Source organism: Aedes albopictus, chromosome 2 (assembly GCF_035046485.1).
Source record: "Aedes albopictus strain Foshan chromosome 2, AalbF5, whole genome shotgun sequence".
Classification (NCBI taxonomy): domain Eukaryota; kingdom Metazoa; phylum Arthropoda; class Insecta; order Diptera; family Culicidae; genus Aedes; species Aedes albopictus.
The window spans coordinates 246281935-246303221 of NC_085137.1; the positions used below are offsets into that span (position 1 = coordinate 246281935).

A 21287-nucleotide genomic window follows, 5' to 3' on the forward strand; every position below is an offset into this window, starting at 1 on the left:
TCCAAAAGGTCAAAAATTTGTATCCAAACAGCTAGAAACACATTTTTATCCATAACTCTGCCATATCTTGATGAAATCGTTCCAAATTTTATTGACGAGTAACTGACCTGATTATGTGCCGAACCCATACTGGTTTGTTTGGGTTTTTAACTCGTGCGCAGAGAAAGATCCACTGCGAACTTTTGCTCCGCATTACTCTATGTTTTAGGCACTTTTTGCAATAGCCGCAATTTAATGGTGTCCCGTTACGAAAATAGCACATTTGTTGTAATAACGAATTTATTACGAACTTTAGAAAAATGATTTTCAGGATTCTCTTAGTACTCGTGGAGACCTGTCTTCCAACATATGGGTTACCTTGATCGACGCATTATCTTAGGCGTTACAATGGGTACGTAGAAAAGGTGTCCCGTTACGGAAATTTTAAAGACATTCATAAGTGGATAAATAAGTTTGATTTGATCAAATATTGAACCAAAAATCTGTAATCATGATGAAATGATATTACAGGGTGTATATATTTTCATTATCCTTCTAGGTGTATCGCCCCTACTGGAACAAAGCCCGCTTCTCAGCTCTACGAAAACTACGTAAACAAAGGGCAGGTATTCTTGTGGATCAGTATAAATAGTGATATTTTATTAAGTTTTGTGGTGACAGCTTACTCTTTAAATGCTTTAATCTTTTTAACATGTCTTATGAATTACCACTATGATGTATAAAAAGGTTTACGAAAAATTATCATTGTGAGCTTCGCACAATATTCGCGTGTAAGAATAGTCAATTAGCAAAGATGGCACTTAGTTATTAATTGGAGAAGTGTTGGAAGAATACTATGCTAAGAAGCAGGTCTTGCTCCAATTGAGAAGTCAGGCAGAAGAAAGATTTTTTTTGCATTGTAATAAAGACGTGTGATATCTAGCAAGTAAAACTTACGATTGAAAATTTTCACTAGTATCTTTTTCTACTGCGGTAATAAATACAGATTTGCTGACAAAGCTATTTACAACACATACAGTAAGTATTATCGATAAGTTACATGACTAAATGGAAAGAAATAATGAACATGTTTTCGAGAGTTTTCTTAAGTGACAAAGCGTAAAGAACAACATTGGGAATTTAATAGAAACACCGTATTCGAAATGCTCAGCAGTGTTAAAATTTCGACAAGTTGTAGCCAACATAATTTAAAAGATAGCGCTATCTTAAAACGAAACTATTGTTCACTGATGATTTTATTCATTCGTTGCATGAAATCGGGCAGTTGTTGGTTGCAGCTCTGGATGAATTATGACATCCTGCAGCGGTAAGTGTCTCTTATACTAATTCGATGCACTGAACGGTTATCGTTTCTGCACAATGGGATTGCGTTTGTTCTTTCAGGCGAATTAATGGTAATATCACTAGCGTTTCACTAACAATTTGTAAGATGCACTGGACAGACTGGATCGGATCAGATTTGTGCTCAACGTTGAAACGAAGCACATTGCCTAATCGATGAATATCATTTCGCTTGAACAAAATTAACAAAACAAATAAATACACTTCTGGGACCTTGAAGGGCCCAAGCAGCTAATACTTCTTCATTCACGACGACACATTTTGACACGAACCGACATCTAACGGAAATAACGGCTTAACTTTACACATACTCATCTAAACTTCTTATCGCTAGCGAGATTGACAATTTATCCTAGGGATCGCAGGCGAAACTTCGCTAAGCTTAACAAATAAAAAAAAACATAAAATTGACAAAATAATAAAAACCTAAATGAGCAATCGAAGGGTGGTGTGGTGGTAAGTTCTTATTTTTATATATCAGAATGAAAACTATCATCGCTCTGCTCTGGTTGGCTTAGCCAAAGTTTTCAAAGTGGTGGATGAAATATGGCAACTTTCTACCCTTGTTGACTTCGTCGCACGCCGACATGACGCTCTTGGTGAGGGGCCGAGGCCCGCACGAGAACACGCCTATTTTCGATACCTGAAATTGTAAAAGGTGGCTTAGTATTGTGTCAGCCAGATGGAAGATTTAAGGAGTACTTACATAGGAGTGCTTCTTCTGTACAAATTTAAGGAAACTAGACATATCGGGTCGACCGAAATGGTTCACAGCTTTTAGACCCGTGAACATGGACGTTTTCGAAAGGCGTTGGAAGTGGTTTTCGCAAATGTACTGTAACGAAACAAAAAGAATATTAATTAGATCTTATGGGGAATACTGGAATGGTCTATGAAGGCATCCTGGAAGAATTTCGGAAGCGTTCTTTGGAGGGTGTCCTGGAGAAATTCATGATGACGAATTCCTGAAGGAACTCCTGGAGGAATTCCTTGAGAAATCCCCGGAGGAACTCCTGCAAGTACCTTGAATTCCTGGCGGAATCCCTCAAGTAACACCTGGTGAAATCTTAGGAGTAAGTCCTGGTGGAATCCCTGGAGGAATTATTGGTGGAGTCCCTGGAGGAATTTCTGGTGGAATCGCTGGATGAATTCCTGGTGGGATCTCCGGAGGAATTTTGGGAGAAATCATTGTAAGAATTTCAGGAGGAATTCCAGAAGGAATCTCTGGAGAAATTCCACAAGGAATCCCTGAAGGAATTCCAGAAGGAATCCCTGGAAGAATTTTAGATTTGATTGGTTTGTTTTTATTATAGAGAATTCTAGGAGAAAACGGAATTTCACGAGGAAGAACCCAGCAAACATTTTTGCTGTAGAAGAGTGGAATAAACCACTCTTAAGCAAACTTTAGCTTAAGAAACTATTATTCAGCTACTTCTGTTTCTTGGGAACCCCTGGAACAATTCCAGGAAGAATCCCTGAAGAAATTCCAGGAAAAATCCCTGGAAGTATTCCAGGATGAATCATTGGAGGAATTCAAAGAGGAATCACTGGAAATTCTGGTGGAAATTCAGGGGGAATCCTGCGGAAATTCCAGGAGCAATCCCTGGATGAATTTTAGAAGGAATCCCTGAAGCAATTGCAAAAGGAATCTCTGGAGGAATTCCACAAAGAATCCCTGGAGGAATTCCAGACCAAATCCCTGAAGGAATACCAGGAGGAATTTCAGAAGGAATCCCTGAAGCAATTGCAGAAGAAATCACTGGAGGAATTCCAGAAGGAATCCCTGGAAAAATTCTTGGAGAAAACCTTTTAGGAATTTCACGAGGAAGAATCCCTGGAAGAATTTCAGAAGGAATCCCTGGAGGAATTTCAGGAGCAATCCCTGCAGGAATTTCAGGAGCAATCACTGGTGGAATTCCAGGAGGAATCACTGGTAGAATTACAGGAAGAATCCCTGGTGGAATTCCACGAGGAATTCTTGGTGGAATTCCACGAGGAATCCCTGGTGGAAATCCAGGAGGAATCCCTATTAGAATTCCAGGAGAAATCCCTGGAGGAATTCCAGGAGGAATCCCTGGAGAAATTTCAGGAGGAATCCCTGCTGAAATTCCAAGAGGAATCCCAGAAGCAATTCCTGGAGAAATCCCAAGAGAATCACTGGAGGAATTCCAGGAGCAATCCCTGGAAGAATTCCAGGAGGAATTTCTGGAGTCTGCCGGAAGACTCAGAAAAAAATAGATAAATAAAAATCCCCGAATTCTGGGATATATCTTCAGAAAAACTCTTGAAGAAATTTGAAAATCACACAGCAGCATTTTCGGAAGAAATTCCGGATGAAATCCCTGGAGCTAATGTGGGAGACAACCCTGAGGAAATTTTAAGAGGAATTCTTCAAGGAACCAGGAATGAATCCCCTGGAGAAATACAAAAAGAAATCCTTAGAGCAATTGCAAATGGAATCCCCAGAAGATTTCCTTAAAAAATTTCGGAAACAAAAAACAAATAAATCATTGGAAAAATCCTACTAAGATGTTTTGGTGTATTTGTGCAAAAAATCCTTGAGCACTTTTGAATAAATCATGCCATCGAGAAATGTCTACAGTTACCCTTGAAGCATCCCTAAAGAGGCACTAAAAGAATGCATAAAGGACACAAATACAAAAGACGCGTGGCGGAAATCGAAATCATTAAGATAACGTTACGATACGTTGTTTCCGATTTGGCTGTGAACGTGTAGTTCCAGTTGGAACGTTACAAAAGTTGTTGAAACAAATAAAAATAGTTATTCTTACCAGCATGGTCGTTCGCAGATCGAACTTGTGGAAGAACTGTGTGATGAAGATGTGGATTTCCAGCACGTTGGTAACGTCCTTTTTCTCCACGTCCCGCAGGACGTCTATGAACCACTCGAAGTGTTTATGCGAAGGGCAGATCCACAGGAAGTACACCTTCTTACAGGCCACTCCCGAGTACCGGTTGGTGCTCGTTCCAAACACCAAATCGTTCAGGATCGAAGCATACGGAGTTACTCCAATGCCACCACCCACCATGACGGCCACCTCGAACTTGTACCAATCCTGGTTACCACCACCGAATGGTCCTTCGATGCGGATCTTCGGTTGATCATCGGGGTTGTAGTTGCATGGATCGAAGTAGTTCCGCAGCTTCCACGTCCACGGACCTTGGGCCTTGATGTGGCAGCTCAGGAAATTCTCGTGCGGTGCCGAAGTTAGCGTGAAGCTGTGCATTTCTTCGGGCTTGATTTCCGTACAGGACAATCGGACCCACTGGCCGGACAGGTATTTTAGATTGGGAGGACGGTAGAACTTTATCTTGATCACATCCGATGGCAGCAGATCCGTTTCAATGACGTCCAGCGCCATGTACTTGGTACGTAGGGACACGATCTTATCCAGCGTGTAGACAATACCGGGTCCAATGAAGAACAGCCAGAACCGTGGAGCTCCAGTGAGCCGAGCCAGGCCATGGATAAGGCATAGCGCGTACAATACGATGTATAACGAATGCGCATTCCAGAAGAACTTGTAGGCCTTCTTTCGGATTGTGGAGTGTGCGAATGCGAAGATTATGCACATTATGACGAACAGCATGACCCCGGTGACACCTGAAACATAGGAACGCGATTAGCTTTATCGGCTGAAGAAAAATGTCAAATCAGCAGACCTGTAACGGTTTGGAACAACCAGTAGGTGATGTCCGGTCGGTAGTCCGACGTGAAATGTACTTCCTTGGTGAGACATTTGAGGTTCTCGATGGACTGCGTAGAGACGTGATAGAAGTTCACGATATGGCCGACGGTGTGAAGCAGCGAGAAGAAAAGTGCCGTGCATGCGGCGATCTTGTGGAACTGGATGTGAGAATCCAGAGGGATGTACTGTTGAATTGGGAATTCCTTCAGCTTGGTGATGAGATTTCTGAAAAAAAAAAAATATATGATAATCAGATAAAACGATGCAAAGTGTACAAATTATAATAAAATAAATAGATTTATAGACTGGATGGATCCAGATACACTCATCTAATCGGGGTGCTCTCGAGAGATCTTGACCATCGATTCTACAAGGGTAACTAATGTTCCTTTGAAGAACAAAGCTCATGCCCACTCAGCCTTATGCGACCACGTTCTGTCAAGTGGTAAAGTGAATGGCGCTTCGAAGCGTCCAAGGAGTATAGCTAAGGAGGTTTGAAATTGGGCTAAAAAGTTTCCAGGAGCTCCAGAGGTGTCTAAAAGGTCTCTAGGGGGATCTAGGAATAATTTAGATTAGAAGTTTTCAGGTATTTCAGAGAAGTTTCAGGGACTTGCAGAAGTATCCCTGAGGGTTTATAAGGGTTTTAGATAACGTTTCAAGGTGCCGAAGGGAAGGAGGATTTAGAGCTACAAGGCCGAACCTGAAAACCGCCTGCAACCTCCTGAGACTTCTTGAAATGCCTAGAAATCCCCTAATACTTCTTAGGATCCCGTGAAACTTCCTGTGACCTTATGAATCCTCATGAGACTCCCTGAAACGCATCTGTAAACCCCAAAAACCTGAATCCTCTGAAATTCTTCAGAAAGTCCTTGAAGCATCCCTGGAACCTCCTAAAACGTCCATGAAACCTTCTGAAATGCCAATGCGACGTCCTATAGGGTATCATATAGGGTATAGCCTGTGAACACTTCCAAAGTGTTCCAAAGACCCTATGAAACGCCCCTCTTAGGCCTTAAGCGTCCGTAAAATCCGAGAAAAGATACATGGTGTATTTTGTTACTATCGATATAAAGGGTTGTGAATTTTCCTCGAAGCGTCTTTGAAACGCTCCTGAGATCTTCTAGTACGCACATTAAGAACCCATGGTGCGCCTTTGGTAACACGTGGAACCCCTTGAGCCCCTTAAACGCACTTACATGTCCTCTGTGATCTACTAAATACCCCGCTAAAGTCCCTGAAACCCTGAAAGATCCTAAATCTCTCTAAAACACCTTAAATTCTCCTAAAACCCCTGAAACCTCTAGAAACTACAACACTCCATGACACACTCCTAAAATGTTCGTCTGGAATCTTGAATACCTCCTGAAACATGATGAGAACATCTGAAATCTTTGATGCCTCTTGGTACCCGATTGAGAACGCTTGGAACCCTTTGAGTCCCCTAAACTCTCTGATATGTCCCCTGTGATCCCCTAAAATACCCCTGAAACCTGAAACTCCCTGAAACGCCCCTGAAACCCCTTGAAAGCTCCCTTAAACCCCATGAAATTTCCTTAGACACCTCTAAAACTTCCTGAAAAGTTCCTGAAACTCTGAGAGCCCCTAAAACTCTCTAACAGAATACTGTCTTTGGAAAAGTTGTTGCAAATTTGCATTTGAGAGTTTACACTGACAATTTAGAACATCCTGAACAGCATAAAGTTTGGAGAAACGAAATAATTGATATACCAGTTGTTCTAAATGCTGATTGGGTTACGTTCATATGTATTCATTTAACCTTCGTCAAGAAAATCAAAATGTGTTTTATATTCTGGGATGTTTCAGAATTTCCAAACTGTCCTGTAGTAAAGTTCTTCAAATCAACAAGAATAATTATGTGTTTTCGTTATAAATAAGAGCATTACATAATCTGCTGGGATCCGTGAAGCTCTTTAAAACTACAATGTCATTTATAGACACTTTAGGGATATTCCAGGTCAGCCAAACTACTTTGGAGTTCAGAACTTCAGGTCTACACTCGTAACAGTAGCCATATGTGTTATACTGAGTAACGCTGCATAATCAACTGCGGTTACTGGACCAATCTGAAGTCTACTATTATTATAAACCTTTCAGGGTCCTTCAAATCTACAAGAATATCTTTATGTGTTTGCGCCATAAATAATACTGTTGCATAATCTGCAGGGATCCGCGAAGCTCTTGAAATTTCAAATGTTATTTAGAGACAGGTATAGTTCAGGTCAGCCAAACCATCTTGGAGTTCAGAACTTTAGGTCTACAGATCTGTTATTCTGAGTAATGTTGCAAAATCAATCGCGGTTACTGGGCCACCCTGAAGTCAACTTTGTATCTTTATGAACTTTTGGGATATTCAGGGTCGTCCAAACTGTCCTGAAGTAAGCTGTAATACCCCTGGCATTGCATTAATCATTCCAAGATAATTTTGAGATATTCCAGATCAACCAAACTACTTTAGAGACCACAGCTTCTACACAGCTTCTACACAGCATTCTACAAGTCTACACATGTTATTATAGCTTTCTCCACTGCATTAAGTATTGTTACATGATCCACTTTATTAACCAAACGAGGAACAATAAGCGTTGTTATATGTTTTTGGGATATTATTGGTCATCCTTACTGCTATGGAGCTTAGTTGTAACATGAGGTGATTTTGTTTTAGATAGTATCGTTGCACAATCAAATAGGATTCATGAACCTCTTAACTCTCAAGGATCACTTCATGATAATGTGACTTCATTATTTTGTGATAATTTAGGTCATCCAAATTTTCGTGGACTACACATTTATATCTACACTTGCAATGCTTGCCTGCTTCACTGAATAATGATAGATAATAAATCATATTTACTGGACATGATAGATTACAGTTTGGATGACCTAGGATATCCCAAAAGATCTGATACTGTCTTTTGAATTTTACTGAACATGATAAAATACAAATTGTAGCTTTGTATAATGAAAGAAGTTACCGTTACACCCGCAGACTTTAGGATCTAAACTCAAGAACAATTTGGATGACCTAAAATATCCCGACTGATCTGATACTGTCTTTTGAACTTTTAGAAAACTTACTAGACATGATATTGCTGTGTACATTTCAAATGCAAATATCAAATGCGTTAGTTTTATATGTATAATGAAAGAAGTTACTATTTCACCCGTAGATTTTAGGATCTAAACTCAAGAACAGTTTGGATGAGCTAGGATATCCTGACTGATTCGATATTGTCTATTGAACTTTCAGAAGACTTTCTGGACATGATATTTAGAATACAGATCGTAGCTTTGTATAATGAAGGAAGTTACCGTTATACCCATAGACTTTAGGATCTTAGCTCAAGAACACTTTGGATGACCGAGGATATCCTGACTGACTTGATACTATCTATTGAACTTTCAGAAGACTTATTGGAAATGATAGATTACAAATCGCAGCTTACACCCATAGACTTTAGGATATAAACTCAAGAACAGTTTGGATGACCTAGAATATCCTGAAAAAATATTTTGCATCATATTCTATCCTTTTTATGCTGTTAAGCACCAAAATCAAAGGATTAAGCTAACGAGAATGGATACAACGCGTATTGTTGTTGCTATCGATACAAAGGATTGTGAATTTACCTTGAAGCGTCCCTGAAACCCTCTGAAACGCGCATGAGACCTCCTAAAACACCTCTTGAAATCTCCTGTGATCCCCTGATATACTCCTGAAAACCCCTAAAACCTTCTATACCTCCTGAAACATCCCTGACATGCCCGTCTGGAATCTTGGAAAGCTCTTGAAACACCTTGAGACCCCATGGTACCCCTTTGTTAAAGCTTGGAACCCCTTGAGCCCCGTTATCACCCGGATATGTCTCATGTGATCACCTGAAATACTTCAGAAAAAAGAAATCCTAAAACCCCCTGAAACGTTCCTGAACCCCTTGAAATTCACCTGGAACCCCATCAAATTTCCTGATACAATGAAACGCCCGTACATTCTTATGAAACTCCCCTGAAATGCCCTTTGAAATCTTGAACAACCTTGAGAACTTGAAATCTCCGACACCCCCTGGTACCTCTTTGATAATGCTTGGAGCCCATTGAGACCCCTAAGCTCCCAGATAAGTCTCTGGGATCCCCTAAAATACCCCTAAAAAGCCCTAAAACTCTCTGAAACATCCCTAAAACTTCATAAAACTTCCTGAGACACCTCTGAAACTTTCTGGAAAGTCTCTAAAACTTTGGAAGTCCCTGAAACACTCTAAAACACCGAAATTGTCCTAAAACTCCCTAAAATCTCCAGAGTCACCTTCACAACCCTCTGGAACGTTCCTGAAACCCCACGAAACCCCCTGAAACTCCTTATGATTCCCAGAGACACCTCTAAAACTACCCGAAAAGCCCTTTAACACTCCAAACCCACCCAAAATGCTCCCAAAGCCCCATGAAACTTCTTGAAACGTCCCTGCAATCCCATGAAACACCTCAAGAGCCACTGAAAATTTCGACGCCCCCTAGTATCCCTTTGATAACGCTTGGAGTCCGTTGAGCCTCTTAATCGCCCCGATATGTCCCCTGTGGTCTCCTAAATTCTCCTGAAAAACTCATTACAATCACTGCATTGTCCCATGAAATTTCCTTAGACACTTCTGAAACTTCCTGAAACCCTTGAAGCCCCTAAAACACCTAAAATTCTCCTAAAACCCCCTGAAATCTCCAGAAACTTCCCTTAAACTTCCTAAACGTTCATATTGTAAGAATATTTATATAAGCTGAGAAGTCCCTCTGAAATGTTGTGCCAAAAACTACCTAGGTATGTACTTTGTGAGCTCTTACCTTGACATGGTGAGTAATAGCAGCGAATAACAGAAGGATAATGATGCAGCAGAACCTCGTGTGATCGCTATTCCAACTCCCATAATGTGTCTGAGATCTGTATGCTCCGCCATAAATGAATAATCTGTACAAAATAAATAATTGACGTCATTCAAAGAATAATACCTACTCTGAAAACACTTACGAATGAACCGTTCGACAAACAACACAATGGTAATCACATAGAACAGGAACAAATAAAAGATGTTCTGCCGGTTCTCCTCCAGAAACGTTGTATAGCTGTCCCACTTTTCCTGCATCCAATTACGGCGGGTATCCGACGGAGGTTCGATATGGAACGACGTCATGCGAGCCACATTCGTTGAAGTGTCCAAGAAGTTCTGCTTGGCTCCCTTGCAGTCCAACCCGATCGCGACAAAATCACCCTTGTACTCTTTCATCATCAGCTTGAAATCCTGATACGTGAGATGATTCTTGTGCTCCAGGCCAACATCCTGAAATCGAAAAGATAAATGTCAAATCACAACTAGCGATGAGGTGTTTCACCGCACATACCTGAAACATTCCATCGATCAGTTCCTTCACTTGGCTGTCCGTCACACTTGTAGTTCTGGCAATCTCCACCAACGAACGCATCATTTCACTCAGCTCTCCCTTATCGATCACTCCGTTACGGTCATTGTCGCACATGTCGAAAATGATTCTCAGCTTGTCATCGGTTTTACCACGCGAGAACAGCACCACCGTTTCCAAGAATTCCTACAACAAAATGAAACCAATATTTAACTGAAATCCGTTTTCCTTACAATTTTCAGAAAATACCTGAAAGGAAATTCTCCCATCCTGATCCTTGTCGACAATGTTGAACATCTTGCGGACAAACATGTCGTCGGGCTTCATTCCCAAGGCTGCAGCAAACTCGGACTTCGATAGGCTGGTTCTCATGACCGTCATGACCTCTCCATCAACCGAAGCGTCCGATCTTCGTCGTCGCTCACCCGGTCGCAATCCGAACGTCAACGCGTACGCCTCTCGGAAGAAGTGCTCTAGCCTCTTCTGCCGGCGCTCGCGGGTTTCTGCCTTTGCCAACATGATGTCTCTTGGCACCTCCACAAATGTCATGTCCTTTTTGTGCAGAAGCAGGAAATCTTCCAACTTCTTCACGAACTTCCTCCGCGCGGAATTTGATTCCAACTCCAAGACCAAATCGTGATCGCTAGGTACCCTGAGCAAGATGTAGGGTTTCTTTTTCTTATAGTTTTCATGAGATTGTTCCACTGTCACGACATCCACATTCTTCAAGCTGAATGTTCTCAATTTCTCCCCTTTGCGATCAACCGTGTAGATCGCCGCTTCAGGACCGAATTTCACTGTTACCAAGCGTTTGTGATTCGCGTGCAGCCACTCACGAGCCACCATCTTCTCGACAGAAGCCTTGCTATTCCCGGCATTCTTCAGCGCCTCTTGCTTGATCTTCAACTTGCGTCGACGACTGTTTTGCAGCTTGATTACGCAGTACCCGGCACCGGCACACAGAATCGGCACAAATCCAAGGAATACGCATGAATAAATGTAGGCTAGCTCCGAACCGGAGAAATAGTCGTATCCTTCCAGATAGTTGCACGGCTCTAGCAAAGTAGCGTTCAGCTGCTCTGGCTGAGGACAAGGATCACCTTCACTCCAGTGGAAAACGTCTTTCTGAATCTCGTCCGGATCAATGTCCGTGCTATTGACGATGATGTCCCACATGGTTATTTTCCGTAGTTCAGCAATTTCCTCCTTTGTGAAAATTCTGGAATTGTATGGTACAATATAAACGTTTAATATATTCAATTTATGATCCACTAAGTAACATTACTGAAATGGAATTTGATTGAATGACCCCTGAAACTCCATCTAAACATCCCTGAAACTTTCTTACTCAAAATCTTTCTGCAACTCCCCTTAAAATGCTACAATCTCCTGAAACTCCTCGAAAACATTCCTGAGACTTACGGAAACCCCCTTGAAATCTTCTTTTAACTCCCAGCAATCCCTTGAAACCCCTCTGAAACCCCTTGAAACACCTGAACTTTTTCCTGAAACTACCTCCAACCCCTGGGGCTCCTTAGAAATATTCTGCAACTACATGAAACTCCGTAAAATCCCCAGAAACATTTTGAACTTTCTGAAAGTCGTTTTCAATCCCTCTTGTATCATTTTGAAACTCATTGAAACTGCACATGAACACCTCTAAATCTCCAGAAAACTCTCTGAAACCCTTTTGAGTTGCTCATCAAACTTACAAAACAAATCACAGAAAACCTCGTGTAGTCAAACCTTACCCGTTATCCTCATTCTCAAACCAAAACCGATCGGCATCTCGAACCCTTGTAAACTGATCGATGATCACTGCAGTGAACAGCTCTCCTGGCTTTCCATCCGACTCCAACATACCCCCAACGTATACATCTACGTTATCCAATCGGTTTTCGTACGTCTCAATTAGCAAACTGAAAATAGCATGAACACCATCAAAAAATAACTCACTCTACTCAGTCAAACTCCAACAAACTCACTCCAACAGTTCCGGCTGCCGTTCGAACACCTGGGGATTGATGTCGCGCCACGTTTTCTTCTTTGGTAGTTTGTATGCAACTCTAGCTGTATTGTAATCGGGCAGGCCGTTGTCCCGGCCGCGCATGATATTCAGCGCTCCTAGATCCCGCCGGGAGAACTCCATCGGACCGAACAGTTTGTCCCGCACGTCCGAGCACAGTAGCGGGTCTTCCCGTTCGGCAATCTGCGACGCCATGCCCATCAGGAACTCCTCGATGGGGGTGTCGTCTAGCACGTCCTGTGTAAAAAAAGATCGTGGAAATTGACAACTTTCAATGTATTTTGTAAGTCAAAGGCATGATCGTGAATAATTAAAACGCTTAAATTAACATGGACTTTCAAAACAACTTGTGGACCGCTAAGGAAAACGAACAATTGATTAATGTTATCCCAGTTCACAGTAACTACATAACATGAACTTACATTTGAATTCCACCACGTGGAACACAATCTCAGCGCCGGATAGTCCATGTTCGTCTTGCGGAAGTCACATCTTCCATTCCTCCGGAACAAGCCTGGCGGTATGAGCGAATGTCCGAATCGGAACGCAGCAGCCTGGAACATGTGGCTAACACCCGGATGGGTGTCGGCCTTGTAACCCGCATACGGTGGCAGTTCGGCATCTAAAAATGCTGGCAGATATTCGTAGGTTATCACATTTTGTAAACTGGCCACTACAACCCTCCGCGCTCGTTGGAAAATTTCCTCATCGGTCCAATCTCGGTGCTGCTTCCGGACCCGTTTGGCGACCACATTATGCCACCGCAGAAGCAGAATGGCAAACGTGAGCAAGGCGGGATTTTGATTTGTTCGCGGATCGCCCAGAACTGAAAATGAACATTGATAGCAATCATCATTCAGCAAAGCAATACCGGTTGCCTATCGAAAGGCGCATCATACTTACGATACAATCGCTCGGGGCTGAGCATTCGCATCACGTGCGGCACCGGGTTGTTGAACAGCGGTACTCGCATCGTGTTTTTAACCGGCATCGTACCTTCCTTGTCTGTGAGCAACAAACCGTCCTGAAACGCCCGCATCGCATTCAACCACGCCTCAGACGTACTGTAGATGAAACTACCGTCGATCCACGCGGTCATCTGATTGATTTGCTCCCGAGGTGCATTAGGGCTCTGGCCGGTGTTTCGGTCGTAGGCTGCCCGGTGAAACGGAATATACCGATCGCCCCGGCACTCGCGATCGTACATTTCGTCACACTTTTCGATTTCGATTCGATGCATTTCGATGGGGCAGCCTGACTCGGAGGCCATAACAATCTCATTGGTAACGACCTGACCGAAGAAGGCCAGAATGGCAGTGCGATTGTGCATGGAGGGCAGCCCATCTTTGCCCCGCATGAACAGCCTGCTCAGCTTCCGAGGCGAAGGCCGGCTTGACCCGGCTAGGACGTACACGCCATCCGAGTAAGCTGGAGGTGCTTTCCTCGTTAGATGATTATCTGAAACGAAATGAGTACGAACAAACCGGAGCGTTAATTTATTAAGCATTGCTGAAACAGCACAATCACTAGCGAATGTGATAGATGTTTCGAATGTCTTTCCGAATAACAGAACAGTTTAATTCTTCATCAGAATGGCATAGTTTTGTCAATGTAGTAGCATGCACATGAAAAATATTTGCTTAGTATTTTGTATAGAACTCGTTTTTGTGTGTTTAATTCGAAATGTCTATGGCGGCGCCGGCGACGTCTTAACCGATATTCGGAGAGAGAAATGAATGTAATTATGACAACCGGCAGATATTATTGAAACCCTAATTCAATGAGTCTAGAAAAACCAAGCGGTGTCTTTGTCTCTCCCAAAAATCTACGATCAAAAACATTTTAAATTACTTTTTACATATACTTGTCAAGTATTAACCACAAAAAATTCTATAGATTAGAAGGCTTTTGATTTGTTCTACATTTTACACCACATTATGATAGGAGAATCAAACATCAAAGCTTTTGAGTTGGTGCATTTTAGACATGTTGATGAGCCGAAATTCGTAGAGTCGATCGTATGTCCGTATAGAGTAGTTGTATTAAATAGAGGCCAACATATATTAAAATTGTATGGTTTTAGCCCAGAACTATCGGCCCAGAAATATCGGCCATCCTAAATTTTAGTTTACATTTTTTTCCAAGCATAATTGTCGGATTTCGTTTTCAAGACGTCCTGTGTCAGGAAAACTTTTCTATTTATCTAACGATACTAAAGGTACGCTTCACGGCGACAAAATTTGCGTCACACGTGTGACGTAGCCACGAATGCTACGTAACTATCGCGTCTCGAAAAGAATCCAATAGTAGGGTACAGTGCCGGATTGAGGGGGGCCAGGGCCCCGGGCCCCCACATTTCAGGAGTCCCCACAAAAATTCACTTCGCGAGAAAAAATGTCAAACAATAAAAAAGAAACTGCAAGAAACTTCTCTTGATTTTGGTTTTGTCATACACACATACATTTATTTGTTCAACATCATTAAGACAAGACATAATCAACAATAGTACGCCACAATACTCGGTTTGTGGCTGCCGCTCTCCATCCTCGGTCGCGCCCAATGCTCGCCAAGTCACGCTCCACCTGGTCCGCCCATCGTGCTCTCTGCGCTCCACGCTTTCTTGTTCCAACCGGATCAGCTGCAAATACCAGCTTTGTAGGGTTATTATCCGGCATTCTTGCAACATGCCCTGCCCACCGTATCCTTCCGGCTTTGGCCACCTTCTGGATGCTGGGTTCGCCGTAAAGTGCAGCGAGCTCGTGGTTCATCCTTCTCCGCCACACACCGTTCTCCTGCACACCGCCGAAGATCGTTCTTAGCACGCGTCGCTCGAAAACTCCGAGTGCTTGCAGGTCCTCCTCGAGCATGGTCCATGTCTCGTGCCCGTAGAGGATCACCGGTCTTATCAGCGTTTTGTACATGGTGCATTTGGTGCGTGGGTGAATCTTTTTCGACCGCAGTTTCTTCTGGAGCCCGTAGTAGGCCCGACTTCCGCTGATGATGCGCCTCCGAATTTCTCGGCTCACGTTGTTGTCAGCCGTCAGTAAGGATCCGAGGTAGACGAATTCCTCCACCACCTCGAAAGTATCCCCGTCTATCGTAACATTACTACCCAGACGTCATAAGAACTTCAAATAACTGTCTACTGGCAAGATATATGTGATATGAAACTATTTTTCAGTTTTAAAATTTTGCCTCCAAAACTTATTTATATTTTTTCGTACTATTTCTCAAGAAAACTTACCGGAAATCCTAAAGAAAATCTTCGACTGAATTCTAGAAGAACTTCTAAACTCTACTCTTATAGAGTCAAAAGGTATCTGCATACTTTGTGTTGTGACGGGTTTTTGTGAAACTGGCACCAGTGATCAATAAAGGGAATCAGTTGTTAAGATGAAACTTCACGGAGTACAAAAATGGCAGCCAAAATGGCCGACTTCCCCCTCACCTCCCTTCACCCTAACTTACACACATACACCAGTATCAGCTTCTACGGATGTTCGGTAAACCAACAAATAAAACCTTTTTCCTGCTACTTACATGTTATCTGGAGTGATGAGAGTGGAAAGCCTCGAATTATTTAAGTCATGTTATTAGCATTCCAACTATTTTATTCCTATTGATCAAGTAAATAACCGAAATAGTGCAATTTTCTACGAGGAAACTTTTTCCTTGGGTTACAGACCATCAAACACCCCTCACCTCAAGACTAGCTACTATCAAAGATTCCGAGCACTTTCACTATTTTTTGATGACCCTCTCACTAAAGTAACACTTTCGTATATTTTAAACTTTTATCCACTGAACAAATATTAGCAATATAGGCAATAGTTTTGTTCATTTTTATTCCAGGCGATTCCGATCACACAGATTCAACTTTTATTTTCTCTTCATTCCACCTACAGTTATCCATTTCTCAAACGGTTGATCCAATTTTGTCACCAATCCTTACTAACTTAGTCATGTCAGTGCTATTTATGACAATGTTTGGCAAACATAGCACCAACTTAAACATGCTGACATGCATGCTGATCTGAGTAGGTGGCAATGTTCGACCATTCGTCTGAAAAGCTACTCACCTTGGAGTGCTGGCAGTTCTGCAAACTTGAAATGCAACAAAAACTTTTTTGAGTGATCGGAAAATAATATATTACACTCAGCATAGTATTAAGGCTTTTTACGGCATCATCAGCATCGGCAGCCATGTTGCATATGAGCCTCAAAATTTCAAAGTGATAATTCTCTGCCACCAAAGCGAATATTCGTATGAAAAAGTATCATCCTATATGCTCACTCGCAGTGATTGCGATGATACTTTTTCTGATGCGTTGCTGCAGAATTGACAGTTTTTATCACTTCAAAAATGAGAGGCAAACAATCATTGAAAAGCAAAAAGTCAATGATTCGTTTGAAAACTGAGTGATGCAGTAAGACACCTTAAGCAAATGCTTTATAAAAGCAAACAGAAATGTGTTGGGTAAACATACCTTTCTTCTTAAATATTAATATTTTTGCCATCATGTTTCCGAGCAGTTTACAGCAAATTAAAAAAAGGTAACATATGAAATTTTGAAAAAAAAAAAACGTTGTACGCAACTCGGTGCAGAACTCGATTTTTACAGCACTTGTCAAAATTATCCAACTCGGCAAGCCTCGTTAGATAAATGTGCAGCCCTGCTTATTGTTCTAGATTTAAATTCTCCCACAACGATATTAATACCTTTATAAATAAATTTGTAGTAACGATTATTATATTTATTTTAGTTTTTTTTCATGTTATAGCGCTGTTTGCAGTTCAGAAGAAATTTTTCGGCCTATCTTGATGCATGGGAAATTCCGTGCCTGAATCGCCCAAGAAACCATTTTTCTTCGATCACAGTACGCAGTTGCGAAGAAATGACAGTTCAAATGGCAGTCACCGTGGAAAGTTTCTGCCAGGAATCGGTCAAGAAGTTTCTTGAGCGATTCCTTTCAAACACCAAACTAGGCTTATACGAGCAAAAATAAACCCTTTTTATGAAGGGCCCCTACAATACTGTGGCCCCGGGCTCCCACATTTGTAAATCCGACCCTGGCAGGGTATCAAACCAAAGAAGTGCAATTCTGTACATAGTGCGTAAATAGCAAATTTACAAACGAGAACCTCAGAGAGATCAAGGCAGCCTTAAAGGATGCAAAGGCTGATAGTGCGTCCCCATTTAAAGCCGTAAATAAAAGTAGTGGAAAAACATCAATGCATAAGTAAGTGACAAACCCTGCATTTCAAAAAAAATAACAGATATCATTATATAGGGTCAAGAAAAATCCCAAGCAACACTCATGGTTACAAAACAGTCATGGCAGCGTATGTCAGGGTTGCACAGAAGTCACTGTGATTTGCTACGCAACCCGTACATGCGCTGCCGTGACTGTTTTGTAACCATGTGTGTTGCTTAGGATTTTCACTTTTCGAAAAATGTTCAACTAACTGTATTGGGTCTCTCATTAATGTTTAGACTACTGTGATAATTTGAAAATCCAGTGAATTATCATTTCCCAGAATAGAAATACACTAGAACTCCAATGGCGCTGTAAGCATTTTTCTTATTAAATTATTTTAATAACTTCAATTGTGACAATTGATTGTTTCTTGGTGTCCATCTTGTAGAGGGTCTATTGTTTTGGTATACAAAATTTATTTGACACTTCTAGTACCGCTACTGACGTTGTAAGGCCATGGCAACCTAGATGTTAGTCACATGAACAGTCGCAACATTGGACTTCCGCGGCTAGTTATTCTAATTTTCTCAGCGACGTTTCACACCAATCGAACTTATTTTGTTTACCTGTTGTGCATCCGACGTCCCTGTCAAGAAATCAATCGAAATTGTGTACGCTAGCCGCTGCGAAGTCGTGTGTGAAATTCGACTGTGATTATAATGAATTCGAGCCAAGTCTAAATGGGTGCAAATGTCGCAATAACTTTTCTGTGAAATGCATCAAACATTCTTAAGTTCCGCAGTTTGGAGATTCATTTGCAGTCTTTCGATGCTGTGTAGCAATGAATCGCGTATCGAAGTGGACCTGACTCGTCTTTTAATATCATTGAATTAAAATTGTCGATGAGGAAACAAACAAAAGTGTTTAAGTTTATTTTTGCCTTTATCGTACTCTAAGTGTACAGGAAAGGCTATATGTTCACTATTGAAATGAATTTCTGATAGAAGGCCCGGAGGGTCGAGTCACATATACTCATCAACTCAGTTCGACGAATTGAGGTGATGTCTTTGTGTGTACTGTATGTGTGTGGCAAAAAAAACTCACATCACTTTTTGAAAGTAAACCTCAACCGATTTTGATGACCAATGGTTCATTCGACACAAAATTCTCTATCAATATTTTCTATCGAAAATGGTTCGGATCGGTCCAGCCGTTCCGGAGTTATGACCATTTAGGTGTTCCGGATTCGAAATGTTACAAACCCATGAATGAACAGTAAGCAAGAACATAGTCTCAGCCCATATCTAAACCGGTAGTATTCCGGAACCGGTTCCGGGTGGTCAGTGCTGGAAGTGGTTAAATATAAAATTGAACCCAACCCTTGCCTGCGACACATCAAATCGTGGCTTTTTCCATAACCTGATAAACGATTAGTAAACAATAGGCACATACCACATGAGTTTACTACTGGTAGTGCTACCGATTAAAAGTGTCCCACTGGAAGTGGTCAAAAGTAAAAGAACCAAACCCATGCATGCGTCACTAGACCGGCCCACATTTGTATGGCGAGAAAAAAAAGTTGGAAAAATTCACGGGGCACCCTCTAGAATCGTGCCCTTTGATGAGAAGAACAATCTGTGAAAGATTCAGCTCAATCGGTTTAAAACTGAGCTGGCGCAAATGAGTCCAAATATATGGGAAATTGGATGGCCTACAGTCTCTCACTCAGTACGCCGGTTCAGCGAGTTGGATTTAGCTCAGAATTGAAAGAATGGTAGTTGATACCCTAAGGAACAATTTTGTAGAAGACCATATCATGATAAAACTTAATTTAGTTGCAGTTTCAGCTAACGAAAGCAAGATGAGGACATCTTCCCCCGTTTACTCTCGGTTGTTACATACAGCACGTGTTTGTCGGTCGAAGCTTGCGCGCTACATCATAGGCAGCTATGTGATTCTTCATTATTTCGACACCCGCACACGTGCGTGAGCAATTGAAATGAAGGACAACATAGCCGCCTATGATGTAGAGCGCAAGTTTCGAACAGCAAACACGTGATGCATGTAACAACCGAGAGTAAACGGGGGAAGATGTCCTCATCTTGCTTTCGTTAGCTGAAACTGCAAGTAAAATTAAGTTTTATCATGATATGGTCTTCTACAAAATTGTTCCTTAGGGTATCAACTACCATTCTTTCAATACTGAGCTAAATCGAACTCGTTGAACCGGCGTACTGAGTGAGAGACTGTAGGCCATCCAATTTCCCATATATTTGGACTGAAAATCCCATACAAACCTTCAACTCATTTGCGCCAGCTCAGTTTTAAACCGATTGAGCTGAAATTTTCACAGATTGCTCTTCTCATCCAAAGGCACGATTCTAGAGGGTGCCCTGTGTAATTTTTCGACATTTTTGTTTTTGGGCCGGTCTAATGCGTCACATTGAATATCGGCTTTTTCGGTAACCTGAAGAATGGTCAGTATGAAAAAAGTCTCAGACTGCATCTAAGAGTACCGTTAGTACTCTGAAACCCGTTACGGGTGTCCCGCCGGCGGTGGGCAAATATAAAAAGTTAACCAATTCCATGCATGTAGTTGATGTCTTACGTCGCGTAACCTGATGAACAGTTATCAAGAAACTAGTCTCAAACTATATTTGTAAGTGTAGAATTAGCATTTAAGTTAAAATACACGTAATATAAAGAAAAATTTCACCCACTTGCATTGTTTGTTAAGTTTTAAATGAATCTTATTACCAATGATAATAAAATTTAGTTCAAAGTGTGCAGAAAAATGTTGTCGAAGACCACATCATAAAATTCTTGTTTTCTAAATAAAGTATTCTCATGATTTAGGAGCACTTCGCCTTACGTTGATGGAAACATCTTCCTCTTCTTCTTCTTCTTCTTCTTCTTCTTCTTCTTCTTCTTTATGGCTCGACGTTCGCTTTGGAACTAAGCCTGCCGCTCTTCAACTTAGTGTTCTTAGAGTACTTCCACAGAACCCGCCGGTTCCTGATTGGCGATACATAGCCTCAACCACTAAATTGACTGGATGCCCAAACATCATAAATACATATTCGTCGAGAAAGGCTTTATCGCCATTAGGTGAATTTATCTTGGTTTTTAGTATTAAAATAAATGAATTGAAAATAAGCCAACACGTCTACACCATGCCAAACTTTAAAATGAAAATTCACTGGCGTTCACTGAATTTGGCGTTTATTGACTTGAATATAAATATATTTAAACGGCAATAAAACACAGCCGGCTTCAAATGCAAATATAATGGGGTTTTGAGGAAAAAAAATGACACCTTTTTTAAGTTTTTCATAAAAAAATAAATGGATATAACTTTTTTTTTCCTAAAAACCACTTTCAATTAAGTCAATTGCTTTTCAAAGTTCGAAATATTAGTCATGAATGATCAAAATTTCATTTCATTCGGTTCATTTCATCTGGAGATAACAACATACATACATACTCTGGCTATCAGATAATTATGCATTTTATTAGAATCACTCTAACTCAATCTTGGTTAAATTTAGACCATTGATAGACAACTATTTAAACAAAAAAAATAAAGTTTT

General features: G+C 41.3%; 1 protein-coding gene across 4 annotated transcripts in view; it reads right to left on the reverse strand.

Moving 5' to 3' along the window:
• Positions 1 to 938: 938 nt before the first annotated feature.
• Positions 939 to 21287, reverse strand: part of LOC109622897 (dual oxidase) — a 206748-nt gene continuing 186399 nt past the window's right edge. For all 4 annotated transcript variants that reach the window (XM_062851444.1, XM_062851447.1, XM_062851445.1 and 1 more), the window contains exons 4-15: positions 13402 to 13956; positions 12921 to 13324; positions 12458 to 12735; positions 12224 to 12391; positions 10722 to 11691; positions 10455 to 10658; positions 10084 to 10393; positions 9900 to 10023; positions 5026 to 5276; positions 4134 to 4966; positions 2048 to 2176; positions 939 to 1984 (exon numbers count right to left, since the gene is read on the reverse strand). In XM_062851444.1, coding sequence (XP_062707428.1) covers positions 1856 to 1984; positions 2048 to 2176; positions 4134 to 4966; positions 5026 to 5276; positions 9900 to 10023; positions 10084 to 10393; positions 10455 to 10658; positions 10722 to 11691; positions 12224 to 12391; positions 12458 to 12735; positions 12921 to 13324; positions 13402 to 13956 — 4355 coding nt within the window. In that variant the 3' untranslated portion in view covers positions 939 to 1855. The remainder of the gene's footprint in view (positions 1985 to 2047; positions 2177 to 4133; positions 4967 to 5025; positions 5277 to 9899; positions 10024 to 10083; positions 10394 to 10454; positions 10659 to 10721; positions 11692 to 12223; positions 12392 to 12457; positions 12736 to 12920; positions 13325 to 13401; positions 13957 to 21287) is intronic.